The sequence below is a fragment of the Trachinotus anak genome, unplaced genomic scaffold (assembly GCF_046630095.1).
Source record: "Trachinotus anak isolate AG129_WGS33_773 ecotype Australia unplaced genomic scaffold, CSIRO_AGI_Tana_v1 ptg000010l, whole genome shotgun sequence".
Classification (NCBI taxonomy): Eukaryota; Metazoa; Chordata; class Actinopteri; order Carangiformes; family Carangidae; genus Trachinotus; species Trachinotus anak.
Genome location: NW_027273861.1, coordinates 4891957 through 4909178, shown reverse-complemented (window position 1 = coordinate 4909178; position 17222 = coordinate 4891957). Strand labels below are relative to the sequence as shown.

At 44.4% G+C, this 17222-nt stretch overlaps 1 protein-coding gene across 1 annotated transcript in view; it reads right to left on the bottom strand.

The window, feature by feature from the left end:
* The window catches only part of wwc3 (WWC family member 3), a 37252-nt gene that overhangs the window by 3027 nt on the left and 17003 nt on the right, over positions 1-17222 (bottom strand). The window contains exons 6-21 of the mRNA XM_071487055.1: positions 12924-13053; positions 12340-12489; positions 11583-11656; positions 8130-8378; positions 6146-6235; positions 5286-5857; positions 5089-5209; positions 3793-3873; positions 3600-3686; positions 2830-3025; positions 2534-2704; positions 1129-1250; positions 876-1023; positions 634-795; positions 361-453; positions 45-275 (exon numbers count right to left, since the gene is read on the bottom strand). Of these exons, the coding sequence (XP_071343156.1) occupies positions 45-275; positions 361-453; positions 634-795; positions 876-1023; positions 1129-1250; positions 2534-2704; positions 2830-3025; positions 3600-3686; positions 3793-3873; positions 5089-5209; positions 5286-5857; positions 6146-6235; positions 8130-8378; positions 11583-11656; positions 12340-12489; positions 12924-13053 (2677 nt within the window). The remainder of the gene's footprint in view (positions 1-44; positions 276-360; positions 454-633; positions 796-875; positions 1024-1128; positions 1251-2533; positions 2705-2829; positions 3026-3599; positions 3687-3792; positions 3874-5088; positions 5210-5285; positions 5858-6145; positions 6236-8129; positions 8379-11582; positions 11657-12339; positions 12490-12923; positions 13054-17222) is intronic.

Sequence of the window (17222 nt, the reverse complement as noted above, 5' to 3'; positions counted from 1 at the left end):
ACGTGGCCTTAAAAGCAGCCCTGGCACCCTGATTCCGGTCTCACCTGTCTCTGGGCCTCTCTGAGCAGGCAGCGGAAGCGCTCATCTCTCAGGGCCCAGTGGGGGAGCTCGGTGGCCTCCCTGGCTTGCGGCTCCTCCAGACGCAGCTTCAGCTCCCTCAGGGCGCTCAGCTCCTCCATCAGCTGCCTCTGACGCGTCCTGCAGGCCTGGAGATCCAGCTCCAGGTCCAGGGAGGTACGGGTTGGCTGCTCAGCCAGGGAGGAGCGGTATGACTGCTGCTCGCACACACAAATACAACTCAGAAACTAGACGCTCTTCAACACACTCCTACATGTGTTCCTAATGAGTAACAGTCTGTACCTGCTTGTATCGCAATGTTCTTCTTTCCAACGTGTTTCTGACAAAAGGTGATTTCTTTGGTAGAGTTGAGCTGTCGCTGTCGCTGCGATACAACTGAAAGGTAAAATCAGTCATTGTATGTTGAGGAGGAATTCACACACAGGGCTGTCAAACCAGAAATATGAACAGCAGAGTCGTGAACGTCAGTCAGCGACACTGGTAACATGCTGCTGGCTGCACACACTGAGCATTAAGAGTGTCACAAATATTTTTCCTCTTTCTGTAAAAGCTCACCCTGCAGACGTACTGACTGCGGGCCCCAGGAGAGAAGGTCTGAGAGCGAACGATGGTGCTGCCACGCATGAAGGGGGAGGCGTGACTCCAGCGTCCCCTCTCCTTGGGCCGGATTCGCACCGGCTCAGGGAACAAGCCTTCTGTCATGGTGGCCTTCTCCACCTGTGGATCAGCAACTATTTAGTGCATCTGCAGCAGAGACTGTGTCAGCAACCACACACTGCCACTGCTGTGGACGCTACCTTCACTGTGCACAGTTTGCTGGTTGTCTGGTCACAGCGCCCCCCGGTGGCGATGCAGATGCCCTCTGCACACAGGCCCTCCGAGCATGGAGCTGTGAAAGCTATGCTGTTGCTGCAGCCGCTGTCCACCGACTCTGCCTGCCAGCTCCTGCAAAACACACCCGTAATGAAAACACACACACGCTGGGGGCAAGAGGAAGTGAATTTTGCGTACGACAGGAGAGACTTTGGCTCCAGCAGGAAATGTCGTCACCTCTCAGACGCTGCCTCCCCTGGCTCGTCCTTCTTCTCCAGCCTCTGCAGCTCCAGCTCTGTGCCCCGCTCCTCCAGATGGGTGGAGGTGGTGGTGTGTGCCAGCAGAGTGCATACAGTGTCCTGTAACGTCACAGAGCCAACTATCAAACACATTGCTCCTCTCTCCTTCAGGTGGGTTTCAGCTGCAGTGTGTGACGACATGATTTACAGTTTAATGCAGACACTTAACACAACAACTTATTTTTTATATAAACCTCAGGCTTGTTGATTTTTGTTGGTACTATGTCAGCAGGTGGATGTATTCTCTCGTGATCAGGTCTTCACACAGACAAGCCCTTTGCATTTCTTTTTTATTCTTATCTGAACAGTCACAGGATGATGACAAAGATATGAAAGAAAAAATCTGTTACACAGAATTTAGTTTTTTTCTCTGACTGCTTCTTATTTTTCACACTCAAGCTTAAAGTGATAGTTCAGGTTATTTGACGTGGGGTTTGTGTGAGGTCTATAGTCAGTGTGTCACCTGCAGAAGATTCAGATCAGTTTAGAGAAGCAGCAGGAGCGCCACACAGAAGCTGAGTGATGAGCTGCTGCAGACGGGGACAGTATTAAAAAAAACAAAAAAAACAAAAAAAAAAAAAAACTTGTTTCGACCATTTAAAAAAGCTAATATCAGTTTAAGTGTGCGTTTTATTTGGAATATTTTCACTTATCTTGCCAGTTTGTGCTGCTGAAATATCATATTACTACGCACTGTATTACTCCACAGATCAGCTGTTAGAGTCAAACAGGGCTTGTGCGTAGGAATACAGGTGAAAAATGTGGTTCCAAAGGAAAGGGCTGTTTGACAACAAGGTAAAGAGGTGAAAATATTCAAAATAAAGCGCACACTTAAACTGATATTAGCTTTTTGTGTGGGCATTTTTTAAAGTGGCTAAAACACGTTTTGTTTTTTTTTTCCTAATACTAATACAAATATTGACTAAAGATAAATACCTCACACAACCTCTAGTCAAATAACCTGAGCTACCACTTTAAGTGCTCACGTCTAACAGCTGGATGAGAGTGAGAGCAAACGTGAGAAGTTAAGATTCATCCTCCTCTGATGAAGCCCAAGTTTCTATTTTAGGTCCGATCTAATTTACATTAAACGTGTTTCCCCTGTTTATTTTATTTATTGTTGCTAAGCTACAGCTGTATTTGTCCTTTAAAAATACAACACAGGAACCTCTTTTAATTATTAATTCATTCTTATTCACAAGGTCACCGTCATTATCATTCATCATTATTTTATTTTTGTTTGTAACAGTGATTTATGTTTTCTTTTTTTTTCATATTATGATGTGACTTGTCAGCAGGCTCCCTCCCCCTCCTCCCCTACACAAATACATGTATGTGTTTACCGCGGCTCTGGGCCTCTGTTCGTCCTCCTGCCCGTCGTGGTGTCTTCGGTGGCTCAGGCTTTTCTGTTCAGGCCTCGGCACCTCCGTCCCGCTCAACATCTGGACTCGCAGCCAGTGGTAAACCATCTCAGCGCTTCCCTCACAATCTGCCAGGCTCAGCTGGGCCGTACCCTGCAACAACACACACAACCACCTCATTATTTGATTTCAGCTTAATTAAATCTGAGCCGCTGAAGCTTCATTCTCCCCCGTCAGCAGGATCACGGCTCGAGTGCTGCTCAGCCTGTCAGACCCACCAGTAGCTCCTCCTGAGCCTGGGGTCCCAGCGAGCAGACGGACAGCTGCAGGGCGCACACCGCCAGGGCGTTCGCAGGGACAGGAATGCGGAAGCCTTCGTTGAAACTCATCTGGGACTGCGGCTCCAACGCCGTACAACAGTAAAACGCACAGGCCCGGCCGGCGTCCAGTGGAATCAAGTGCACCTTCACATACCTGGACATGAACAGAGCAACATTCACAACATGAGATCTCTACGTCCCGACGGCAGCGGTAACCTTGATGTGTTACTGGTCGTCAGTCAGAGGAGTCAACATCCTGCTCATCATTTCACAGACATGCAGCTGCTCTTCTCTACAAACACGCCGCTGTTTTACACGTCAGCCCCTCGCTCCGTGTGTGAGTGCAGAGCTGATAAATACTGGTTTTCTTTCATTTACCAGTTTTCTGTGGAAGTTATGTGAGTATGTAAATTATTTTGTCGGACTTCTTGTATCTGTACTTTCAGTCTGGCCTCTGGTAACCTTGGCTGCAGACCAATATTCATACTCATTACATTATGTTGCTGTCATGGCATCCAAAGAATAGCTCAACATTTTGGGGAAATATGATTATTTATTTTAGTTTAATTAGCTTTATGCTAAGCCATGCTAACTGCCTGATGCCTGTAGCTTCATGTTTACCGTACAAATATTGATCTTCTCGTCTAACCTCTGATAAAAAGTAAAATAAATGCATTTCCCTAAAGGATCAAATGGTTCCTTTAACCATCACAGCTAAACGTACTCACACTTTAAAGCCGTCTCTCACAATGGACCTGTTTAAATTCTTGAGCTGCAGCAGATGCAGTCGGAGAGACTGAGAGTTGGACTCCCACCTGTACAGAGGGAAGCACAACAGAGAGGATGTGGAGTCAGATGCTCACAGGGGATGAGCACGCCACCCACCCACCCACCCGGGGTCTACACTGCCAGTTTACTCACAGCAGTCCCAGCTGGATCTGGGTGGGCTCACTCACAGAGGTCAGCTCTTTCATGTACGACATCTCCTCGGACTCCTCTGCTCTGTTGGAGGAACGACAGAGAAGAGGATGAACGAACTTTCATTTCATTTCATTTCATTTATATCGCACAAACCATAATAAAATACCTGTGAGAGCACACAAACATAATAGAAATGGGTGGGATGGGACACCTCAGTAATTTCAGCCACTAAACACCTGAATCCCCATACGGTCCAAAAATATCTTTCATCAGTCCAAACATTCATTCAACAGGCAAGACACACAATCAGCAACAAATGGTAAAAAAACAACAACAGCACAGTAGAGTAACAGGTTGTAAGTATATTTTATAAAAACTCTAAAAACAGACATTTTTAGAGTGTAACCAAGCTCCTGCCTCACCTGTGGAGCTCTGCAGACCACACTGACACATTTCAGTGTACGTTTCTTAACCTTTACCAGATGCTTTTTTCTGGTCTTGTGTGTATGTGAGGGAAGTCAACTGGTCTGTCATTTAGCTTAAATACAACATTATACATAATGCAAGCGATGCAGTGGGCATCAGAAAACGGAAACATCAGAGGAAACAAAAGAGGGTCGTTGACTGTGGACCATGATGACTTGTTTCTGTAGAATCTGTAGTTTCTCAAGATAACGAGGACAGGAATTACACCTTATATTGTCACAGTAATTTATATGAGGCACAGATAAGGACTGATGTAAGGTCTGAAGTGCTTCAGGTGGTAGAAAATGCTTCAACCTAGAAAATAAACCAACATATTTGGACAATTTCTCTGTCAACTCATCAACATGGGCCTAAAAGTTTAGGAATTCATTGATCTGGACCTCCAGGAACTTGGTGGACTTCACTCCTGACTCTTTATTTTAAGAGGAACATATTTAGATTTCTATTGCAACGAAAAAATAAATAACAAGTTTAATTATCAACAAGTGTAATTATCTGAAGATATTCCAGTGACTCATCATGATACAGGAACAGGTTTGTACAGTTCTACTTTTTACTGTCTTTTAGTTCATTTATGTGATGTTACCACTTATTTTAGGATGATTACATTTTTTGGCCGACACTGACACTGAGTGATGTGATTAAACTGAACCAGGACAAGGGGACACAAATACCACCACACCCATCGCTCACGGTGGTGTTTGTTTTGGATGTTGCACTTTCCTCCTCTGTCACTAGGTGGTACACTTGCTCCACAGACCTCAGTGACTAGGTTCTGTTTTAGGATTGGAAGGATGTGTTTCCTCTCACCTTCTACCCCAGGCCTCAAAAACCCCACTGTCTGTGGCCAGAGCATCCTCAGACACCCCTGCAGAGACCCTCCGGGCCCTCCTGCCGCTTCTGTTGGCGCTGTTTCCTCTGAGCGTCACACCTGAGCAGAAAAAGAACCAGTTAATCATCAGGTAGTCTTCAGTCTCTGACACGAGGATCAGCTGTTCTTAACTTGCCTGTTGAGGTGAAAGCCCCCTGAGCCCCACTGTCTCTGTGGCTCTTGCTGTCCGGTTGATGCACGGCGGCGGGGCCGACCGTGTCCTCGCTGCTCAACATGGCCGTGTGTGACAGGGTTTGTGACTGTGCCCGCAGCCCCTCTAACAGGCCGCGACCCGCCTGCTCCATGTATTCCTCCGTCATCTGGGTGAGGGGGCAGTCCTGAGGGGCAGAGTGGTAGGGTGTGTCCATGGGAGAGCTGGGCGGCGACAGGGAGGAGAGCGAGGAGCGGGAGGAGAGGGAGGCTAGGGACTGCGGGGTGTCGTGGGAGCGTTTGGTTTTGCTCTGGGTCAGGGGGTCGGGATTGAACATGGAGCAGTCTCTGGATACAGTCTCTGGGGGCAACAGGTAGCGCAGGTGGGGGTCCAGCGGCTCTCCTGCGCCCTCGTGACGGTCATACTGGGGGAGACCGTAGATGTCGCTGAAACTGATGGAGCTGAGGGAGCCTCGGCTGGACGCCAGGGAGCCCCTACTGGAGGCTAGAGACCCCCGGCTGCTGCTTGACGACACCGTCAGAGAGCTGGCCGACAGGCTGGAGATGAAGAAGAAGATGAGTGAGACTGAGAAAAGACACAGAGGTCGCAGAGGTCGAACCTCCTGCAACACTTTATTAGACTTTATTAGACTGATACTTTTCAGCTTGTGGCCTTCATCAGGGTCGTGACAAAACACGTCACAAGTCACATTTAAACGGGATAAATATGAGACAGAAAACATATAAAGCAGCAAGTCATATATGAAACCTCTACTTCACTTCTAGAAAAGACACAGAGGTGCATGAAGATCAGCTGAAATCTTTGAGAATGAGTGTGTGCCGCACCTCTTCAGCTGGGAGTGCAGGTAGGTGGTGATGCGTGTTGCCTCCTCCAGCTGTCGCAGCAGGACGTTCCTCTTCTCCTGCTGCAGGATCCTGTCATGCATAAGACATTCAGTTGGATGAGTGGGTTTCTCACTTTACACTGCAGAGCAGTATGTGTGGTCTGTCCTAAAAACCAAACACCATGGATCCATCTGTCCTGGTCTTAAGTCCACTGTGAAATCAGCAGCCAGCAGGTCCATATCAGGAAGCACACAGTCTTCATCTTCCATGATAAACTGAGCCATGAGGGCACCCGTACTTCCCCCACAGCTACAGGAGCAGAACTTCAAAACTAACAGATGACCTGATACTGAACACACAACGAGACATGATGTGGCTTCACGTGGAGAGAAAGGAATTTCAGTTATTGTTGCTCTGATCAGTTCACTTCACACATGTGCTGGTTAAAACTGCATTAGTGTGTCCTGACTGTCTTTATTGGACTGTCACTATAGAACGAGAAATAAACACAGTTTAACTGTGACTCTGTGACAGGTTTTCTACACATGCTGATTATTTTAAGTAAACGTTTTTCAGTCACTTCTCCAGTGTAAACACAGCACACACTCAACACCTGCTCAGTGTCAGTAGGTGTTACAGAAAGCTGCAGTTTTCTCACTGGGATTTACAACAACTAGGGTGTTACAGCGTATTCATCTATAATTTCATTATTTTAAATGGCACTTGCAGAAACCAAGAGGTACATTAACATTAACCCTTGTGTATCCTTAAGGTCATTTTTGTCCATTTCATTTGTGATCATTTTGGCTGATTCACTGACATATGACCGACTGTGATAATCAAAAAAAAAAGTCCACTTAGCATTCAGTGATTATAATTATATGAAAAACAAAGTCATATTTTGTGTTTTAATATGTCAAAAACAAAAGCTGCATCATGTAAACAAACTGGCATTTAAAGGGTTAAAATCCTGAATATGATTGAATATTTGGTCGTTATAATCAGGACTGATGTTGAATTAAAAATGAATCAATTCAGTGAAAGTGGACAATAATATCAATATCTAATATCGTTATTGCTTTTTTGATGCTGACATTTTTGTCCTCTATGGACAGCATTCTACGTTTTGGTTTTTTTTAAAAGAACACAAAAAGGTTAAAACCACAATGAAGCTATCTGAACCCACCTAGCTATAATACAGAGTCAACTTATATATTTAAATATTTGTCACGTTCTCAGTTTGTACAACACGAGTGCTTCACACAAGAGCTCACATGCTTTGAATTGCTGCTCTGCCTGAAGCTGAAAACCCTTCAGATGATCAACATCATACGTCTGGATGGTCCTGAGTGATACTACGTACGTTTGATCACAAAACTCTTCATCTGGTGGTTAAAATATAAAAGTGAGATCATAATTCTCTTCTGTTCATTCGTGACACAAAAATAACCTCTGGCTTTGTTTGTGGTCATCAGTCAGTCACATGTGGCTGCTAGTGCAGGAACCTCATGTGCCTTAATATGTCTTCATGATATCTGATGTGGTGCTGCTGGTATTTCCTGGTGCTTACTGTTATTAATCGACCTGCAAACTGGCTCATGAATGATTTATGGATCCGTGCTAATAGCTAATACACTGACAGAAGGAGAATTTGGCTGTATGGGTGATAACTGTGTTATGGCTCTTACTGTATTATAGTTCATTTCAGCTTTGACAGTAAAACAATCAGTAAGATGTACAGTAACAGTGATGAATGAAGTTCTGTGTGCAGCTGTTTCTCTGACTAGTTCACTATTTTTTATCTGTTCTGCGTTTGCATCTCATTTTAAAACTGATTTAAAATTTTAAACCTGACTGTGAAATTAAATTATTACAAGCATGATGATAATAACAGTAGAAACGTGTCAGCACATGTACAGACGCCATCCTAGAAGCCCAGTGTCCAAACGCAAAATTTGACAACTCAGACCGTCACCGTTCTCACCTCTGATTGGCCCCCTGGCTCTGGGAGCTGTGGGCCCTCTGCACCTCCTCTTCCAGCCTGGAGCGCTCCTCCTCCAGCTGCAGCAGCGTCTCTGCAGAGTGCTGCTGCTTGCTGACCAGGATGATCTCCTGCAGGAGGGCCTCCTTCTCGCGCAGGAGCTGCAAGAAGTCCCGGTCACGGTCCGCCTCGGCCCGCCCCGACCAGCTCTCACTGTCCAGCTGTGCTAGCTGGTGCTGTATGCTCTGCACCCTGAGGGAGCAGCAGACACGGTTCAGGGTGATTTTTTTTCTCCTTGTACCTGGCAGTTGTTCACCAGTGATACAACTCTTCACCTGGTGAAGGTAATGTATCTGAAACCTAGAGCAGCCAGTGTCACAGATGGTCTGATTCCTCTGTTTTTGTGGTGTCTAGAGGCACAGAGCAGGAGGATGCTCCTTCCTCTCTCCTGTTCACATTATTCATCAAACCATTTGCGATATCTATGAGAAAGGCAGGAAATAAGGGGGAACAGGCCGGAGGAAGAGAACATAGATGCAAGCAAAAATGACATTCTTTGCCTGGTTTCAGCTCTGAAAACATTTCCTCAGATTTCTGGCTACAGAGTCAGTTGACACAAATCAGAAGTGTCCACAGTTTGTCAAGTAAGGTGGACAGGAAGTGTGGGGAAAAGAGAGAAGGGGAATGACGTGCAGCAGTAAAACTGTGCTCCAGTATTACAGATATAACACAATATATAGAACATAATACAATACATATAATATATAATTGCAGGAAAATAGTGACAGACAATTTCTTTGCCCTCAAACTCCAAAACCAAAGTAGAGTCATTCACCCTGAAAACCACTCAGTTCACCCTATCCACAACCTCACACACCAAAAACATACAGCACAACAAATTACCAGTTGTGGTGAATTATGTCCTTAAACTGGCTACAACATGTTAAGAAAAAAAAAAAAAAAAACACAGTCTACCCCTAAACCTAACACAGTCTCACCCTCTGGGGCAAGATCAACACCAGCAAAGAGGTGATGGCCCCACAACTTAAACACCATGATGCTTCCTGGAGACATTTTCAAACAATACTACCAAATTATAAAGGATTATTTAGGAAATGGGAACAAGCCATGGATTCATTTGCATAATCCAATCCAAATAAACAAACAGTGATGGGATTTCCCTACAGAGCTGAGGAGTATTACCTTCGGATTAATGAGAATAATCACAAAACGAGAATTTACTGCCCCCTTCAGTCCATACATGTATATCACATCTTCATCGTCACTAATGTTACTTAACCTACAAAGTTAAACTTCAGACCAGCATCTGTTCCATACCAAGCTTCATCTCAGCTGCTCAGGTTATTGGAAAGGCCAAGTCACACGTGAATATATAGAGACTGTGTCATCTGAGTTACTGAGAGCTGACCTGCACGACCATAAAAAAATCATATTTGCTCGTCTGGAATCAGTTTTTGGAGAAAGGAGAAAATGTCAGACACTACACTTTTGAGAAACTTATTTTCGTTTAGATGTAACATGCATGTCTAATATTCATTTAATCACATATGCAGATGTAATATATTTACTGACCTTATGACATATGCACATATAAAATAATCCAAGTAAGATTTTTGGAAATAAACAAATAAGATCAGATCAGACAGATCAGTTAGACTGACACCAGTCTCACATCAGCACCTCTCGGGGAGCCTGGGGTTGGCTGTAACATCTCTGACATTTCTGTCTGTATCTTGCAGCTCTTTTAAGCTAGTGTGTTCAAAAAGTGACAGAGACTAGCTACATGTGTCTGCTGTTGAACTGTTTTAGTGTTATCTCTGCAACACAAACAGAAAGTGATGGTTCAGTCTCAAAACAAGGAGTAAAATGTCACAATTCACCACAGAGTCCTGGTTAGCTGTAACATATCCTGGAGGACGTGTGTGTGTGTGTGTATTGTTACAACTAGCCCAGACTCACTGGACCCAGACTGTAGTCATGAACTAGCTAAAACATTAGCATTGACAGCTAGCATGACAGATCTCTCCACAGACACAATAAACATGATTTAAGTTTGAACTGTTTAACTACAAAGCAGAAAATGTGCTCACAAAAATAAATGAAGTTAAAAAATACACTTTCTTATTTCCTTCTAAAACTGTCTGCATCTGCCTCGGCGTGCTCCTCCACTGAGGAGTAAGGTCTAAATTTCCTAACTTCCTGATTGGAGAAATTGTTACAAGCTCTATGGTTTGTGCTAAGCTAACCAAATGTCTGGCTACAGCTTCATATTCACCGTACAGATAGGAATGATATGTGCAACAGAAAGTGAATAAATGTGTTTCTCAACATCTCAAACTTTTCATTTGAAGTTTTTTTTTTTTTTTTTTTTTGAAAAAGCTGCACATCCTTTTGGTTTATGCTGCTACACTGCCACAAAATCTGCATCATCAGCTGAAAGTGACCAGACGCTGAGGTTTTGACTGCAGGTGGAGTCCATACCTACACAGATGGATATTTGTATGAGATCTAATGTTACACGCTGTGTCCAAGGCCACATATTTGAGCCAAGCAGACGCTTAATGCTGCCACTGTAATGACAGCATGCAGCGCAGTAATTTCTACCTGTGCTACCTGCTGCATCGACCACTGGTCTCACAGGTGTGTGTGTGTGTCACCGAGACGTTGATTCAGACAGAGTTAAGTAGGATCTCAGAGAGTGAAATAACTGTGTTTATGTGTGCTGGATTTCAGACAGAGTGACTCAGGGACAGAGCATGCAAGTTTCCACAGGTCTCCCTTCTCTCTCACCCTCCCTCCCCTCCCCTCCCTGATGTCATGGTTGGCATTGCTGTTGCTGGGTCACCACAGCAACATGAATGTTATAAAAAAAAAAAAAAAAATGTGAAAAAAGTGTGCACGGGGCCAGAGTAATAACACAGCGGCTGTTAGTTCTGCAGCTATCGTCGCACGGCTGCTCCTCAGACTACACACAACCTGACGACATACAGAACCTGAGCTGGATTCACGAGCGAATTCAGGCTTCAGTCAATGTTGATTTGGCCAACGTATAATTTAGCCTGTGCTATAGGTGGAGCTGGGGTATATTTAACCAAACAGTGTGTACATTAAACCACCTTGTGGAGGAGCAGGGTGTGCACTGAGGCAGGCGGTGGGCAGTCCTCACTCCGGCTGCACACACAAAGGCAGCACACAGTCAGCAGCAGCGTGGCCAGGCAAGAATGTGACCACCCAGCTCATTCCGCTGGCCAGACATCGCTCAGCAGCCATGGCCACCAGGCACAAATACTATTCATAACACGTCCTCCCACTGGACAACGCGCAACGCCGAGGAACAAGCAAGAGAGGAGGCTGACAGGGCCTGTGAGTCAGTGCTGCATGGCCGCGTGTCATAGTACTACGACTGATAAACAACAAACCGACAGACACACTTACTTTTTCTTGGCCTCCTCGTACTGCCAGTTGAGTTTCACTTTGTCCACCAAGTGCAAGGAATCTTGGGAACCATACTAAAGAAAAAAAAAACAGAAATAAAGAGCCTTTAGGTCACAGAGGTTTACATAACAAATATTTCTGAGAGACCTAGATTAACAGGAACAAAGTTAATCACAATATTAGCCATTAGTCATTCCAATGTGTGAAGGGAGTATAGGGAGCTTCCTGCAGTTAAAACAATCACCATGTGAGCAACTGATTTTAGGGCAGTGGTTCAAAATCTGACACTGTGTCCTCCCTGAGACAAAACTGAGCAAGTAAACCGCCTTAACAACATACTCCATCCAGCCAGCTGTGTCCTGTTGTTTACATATTGCCAAATAGGCACCAATAAAAGTAGCCGAATTAGCTATTAGCAGCTCCTGTGTGCAGAGTAACCATGGATGTTCAGACTACTGTCACTGGATTACTGTGAGACTGCAGAAAACTTAAAAACACTATGATTCTCAGGCAAGTCCTGCAGTTTCAACAAGCGTCTTTTTTTCCTGATATCTAAGCATATTTATGGTTGGGTTTTTTTGCAGTGTAAGTTCTGCTGAATCTAAAAATATAGACTTCATATCGTTGTGCTGAGTTATGACTCAGTCAAATAACATTTTGACATCTCTACCTTCGCCCCACCACCCCCTCCGACTCTCCCTCCCAGCGTGAGAACCTGTTTTAGAGGGAGACAGGGAGGAGCAGCATTGTCTCCTACCTCTCCCATGATGTCGGTCTGACAGCCAGTGTCACAGTACTGCTGCAGATTGCACGAGTCGCCCATGGTTCCAGTGCTGTTCGCCACTTCGCTGGCCGAGTCGCTGACAGACAAGCTGTTTTGGAAGTGCACCGTCAGCTTCGCCAGGCTCTGTGATCAACAACGAAACAGGAACATTATCAATGATATTTGATGTAACAAAAATGCAAAATAAATTGCCTCCAGCTGTTTTGAAAGGTGGATTTTTCCCATTCCTCATTTCAAATTATAACATTTATTGTGCGTCATTTGCCTCCAGTAATGAAATCATAAATAGGCCGTGACATTTGCCGGGAAATGTGACCTGAAAATCAGACTGAATCACCTCCTATTATTCAGTTTTTATTACTCCATCACATCTTTTGCTTTGCTGACAGAATCGGAGATGCGGTTGGTGATTCAGACGTCTGGAAATGTGCTTTAAAAAGACAATGATGAGACGCAGCGGGACAGTGGAGGTGAACAGACACTAGAGGTCAGCAGAGAGTATTTCAAAGACAAATATTTCAGGAGGAGAGTTGGTAGACAGGAGTGGACAGGACTACCTGGATGAGGTCCTGCCTCTCCTTCTCGCCTGTGCTGATGGCCTTCTTGATGCTCCGCAGCTCAGTGAAGATGGCCTGAGCCTCGTCCAGCTTGTAGTTTGTCTGACTGCAGGACATCTTCCTGTCAATCCTGGAACACAAACGCACACATTGAGATTTCTGCTCCGGCACCTTCCTGCTTCCAAACAAGCTAAAATAGGACTCATCACTTTGACAGCTGCAGTAAAAACTACAGACTTGAGGACTAACTACCTTCAGATATGAGACCCATTTATGAATCTAGGGGGCACAAACGTTTGTTATTTCATTGTCTTATTTTATCTTGTTTTTCCTTCAGTTGAGATATTTTTTTCTCTTTTTTAATTATTAATAACAATAAAATCTGTGGCTCTTGTTCAATGAGGCAGTTGTCTGCTTTAAGTTAAAAAAAACTAAAGTAAAGATGTTTAAAACAAAATAATGTAGGATAACAAGGACATTATTTAAAGGTCCCATATTTTACACTTCTTGTTTTATTCGAAGTGTTGATCCATAAGAGGATATATTTGTGCCGAACATGGTTTTTGAGCAGATGGTGATGATTGTTGTTTGACGAGAGCTTTAGCCAATATTGTCTTTATATTACAAGAGGTCATAATACGCCCTCTGAGCAGAGCTACGTCTCCAGCAGATTGGATGCTACAGTGAGCAGCTATTAGAAAGTGATGAGACAGGCTAGGGCTAACTAGTTAGCATGCTAACTTCAGTAATAGAAAAGATGTAAAAAGAGTTAAACCTAAACCTGAACCTGAACTCTGTGTTGACTGATCCGGAGAGTTTTCAGTTTTAGATCAGCTGGTTAGAGTTGGTTCAATCAGATCTGAGTGTGACCATGTTGGTCCAGTGGAGGTAGAGAGATTAAAGTTTGACATTTATCATCAGCAGCAGTGACAGAGCCTGAGCTGGAGACAAGAGTCAGGAAGTGAACACATGACATTTTGTTCAGCGTAGTCCACTCATTCACAGACTTGAACTTGCTTATTGGATGATAAAACTGGAATCCTACTGTTTTTGTGTTAGATGCCATTTTTGAATATATTTATTCAGCTGTGACCTGATGGGGACAAAGTGTTGATGAACTAAACAGATCAGACGTCAAGTTTATTTATAAACCTCTGACAGTAACTTCACAGCCCCACCCAGTGACAGCCTCATATCTTGGTGATTATCTCATTTTTAGATGTCTACTTTGCCTTAAAATCCATTAATTCAACAGCATAACATATGTGTATTATATATTATGTTATATTTCAACTTATAACAAAAAAAAACCCCTCGCAGCATGAGAAATGATGTTTCATTGATCAGTGTCTCACGTGTCTAACGCGTCTAACGCTTCATTATTTTTTATTCGTCTTTTTTTTTCTGGCTTTTTATGCCATTATTTATAGGTACAGTGAGGGAGAGACATGAAAGTTGGGGAGAGAGAGGATGACATGCAGCAAAGGGTTGTGGGTCGGATTCCAACCCCATTAGGACTATACCTTAACGGTACGCGCTCTACCAGGTGAGCCACCGAGGTGCCCCCCTAAAGCTTCATTATTTAATACAGTAATGTACGGTAACTGTGCTAGTTGTCCTAACCTCCACCGTCCTTACAGAGACAGACATTACTGCCTTTGTCCTTACATTGATTATTGATTAATCATAAGGCGGTAGCATTAGTAAAAATAGGCCTTGGGTATCGAACCGATCTCCTTCTCCCATTGTAAACTTCTGCAAATGAGTGGGCTCTGGTAAGTGTTTTGATATCGGCTGCATGAACGAGGAAGTGACACAACACGTCAGAGGCTTCTTCAGGCTCAGCAGGAGGGGGGACATTGACCCAATCTCGATGTCCCATTAAACCTCAAGGCTCAAAATGGTATACAGAGGAATGGGACAGCAACCTGGTTACCAGGACGACACCAAAACATGTGTACAATTGTGGGTTTGAGACTTTTGAGTTTACATTCTTTTATTTCCTCCCTTCACTCCATGTTTGGAAACAGAATAATAATGTTGGATCAGATCTGATGAAAACAGAATTTATCCTCATGTCATCATAGGACAAATATACACACAGCTCTGAGTCAACACTGAGCTGTGTTTGTACTCACAGGTAAACTTCTTTTTTCTTGTAACGTTAATGTTTGGCTTCGTTCCTTTCATGCTGTTTGTCAACTTCTGTCTTATTATGTCTTCCATTTTATGGTGGTTGTTTACCGTTTTTTTTACATTTCTGAGCGCTGCCCCAACCCTGTGTTTAATGTCATAATGCTATGAACTGTGGGTAATTCCCTCAGATAAAGTCTGCAGAAAGACTTAGAGAAAGTGTTCATCAAGGGCTCAAAATATCTGCAGAGAGCCCTCGGGTACGTGATGGTTTTACAGTGGGACAGTCCTGAGGGAACGCGACTCAAACTCTGTGACTCTGTGAGGGTGGACATCAGGACTGGGCCATAGGTAAACTCAGAGTTTGTTGAAGTTACCAAGGTAACTGATTCAGAGTTAAAGGTTCAGTCAATCCAGAGTTACCAAACTCAGAGGAAGTCTGAAGAAGAGCACGAAGCCTGAAACGTCACTTGGTGGGGAGGTAATATTCACAAACCACTGCTGTTTTTTTAGACTGTGATCAGTTATGAAATCCTGACACTGCATGTGACATTCCAGTGTAAATACTCATCTTTGTTTCCTCATTCTCATTCAGATATTGTTTCAGGCTTTTAAGTGCTGCTTTAAGTGAGACCTGACTCCAGACTGAGAGGCTATCTTTAACAATCCAGACACCACATAATTGAAGTGTCTACTGATTATAAAATGAAACAAATCAAATCGACAAAGCCAATTTGCTCGGCTGCTTTGAAGTGAATGGGCCTGTATTTATCAGTGTGGGTGTGAGGAGGGGGTTTGGTGGTTTATTGGTTGGGAGCTGGAGGACTGCTGCCTGGTGCCTCCTCCATCACTGGGCCTGGCACGTGGCCCCCGCTCTCACCACAGCCCGCTTCCTTCACTCTCCTTCAACAGCAGGTACTGTTCATCCACCCAACCCTGCCTCTTCCTCCCAAAACAAGCCCTGCTTTGTTCCCCCTGCCCCATTGGCAGGGCCTGGGAGTTTATATGTTTAGCAAAAAAAAGGGAACGACCCACCCCTCAGTGCCTGCCTGTATTGAACCCCCCCCAACCTGCAAACTGTAGAGTAGCTCATATGCTCTTTCTATTTCTGAACATACGTTCACGTCGATTAGAGCTTTAATGCCACCAGTTTACTGTAGAAACAGAGCAGGGCGTCTGTGCAAGTGCCTGAAAATTTGAGGTGGAGCACAGAAAAAATACTCAAACCTCAAACTGTCCGAAAGAGATAAACTCCTGAGGTCTTCTCGTTGGCTAGTGATGGTCAGTGCGGGGATTTCTACTTCAGAAACTGTTTGTTTGTCTTATCTGATGCGTCACGGCGAGGAGAACAATTAGCTATATTGCTGACAACAGCTGAGATTGAAAAAACAACAACAACTGTAGGATCCCTCCGGCCTCAACCCTACTGGGCAAAAACCAACCCAAGAGAAACAATAGGACGCACAAACAGAGAGACACACAGACACACAGACACACAGACACACACACACACACAGGCAAACAAAGCGAGTACATACACACACATGCGAAATCTTAAGAGGAGGATGCGTCCATGTTTTCTGCAAGCTGTGTATTCTCCTGGCTATTCTGGGAATCACTCGAGTTGTGCATTATCTAAGAGATAAGAGACCCTTTGCCAGGACTCAGGAAGTGCAGAGGAATTTGCTGCCAGATATCTCTGTGTTTTTGAAACTGTTCTCCAGCCCACACACCCCCCCACCCCACACACACACACACACACACACACACACACACGCCACCCCCACCCTCCCCTCTCCATGCAGCAACTTCCTCTCCAGGCTGAGCCTTGGCTCCCTGCACTCCACTGGTGCATCCTCTTCCTGAGGTGGAGTCCCCTATTCCATCAAAAACTCCCTCCATTTGCCTTTTCTCAAACGCTCTCCTTTTTCCCTCCGAGAGGCGGAGCTTCTATTTCTAACATGAAATTTGGAACCGCTGTGAAATGTTCCCAGCACAGAAAGACGCTGTATGTGTGTGTGTGTGTGTGTGTGTGTTTGTGTGTTTAAATACCAACACAAACTAAAGGAAAGTGGGAAACTGCCTCTAAACTAAAAGCTAAAGCAGAGTATCTCCTGATTATTCTCTGAAAATCATTTTCTATGTGGGTCAAAGGGTTTCTGATCC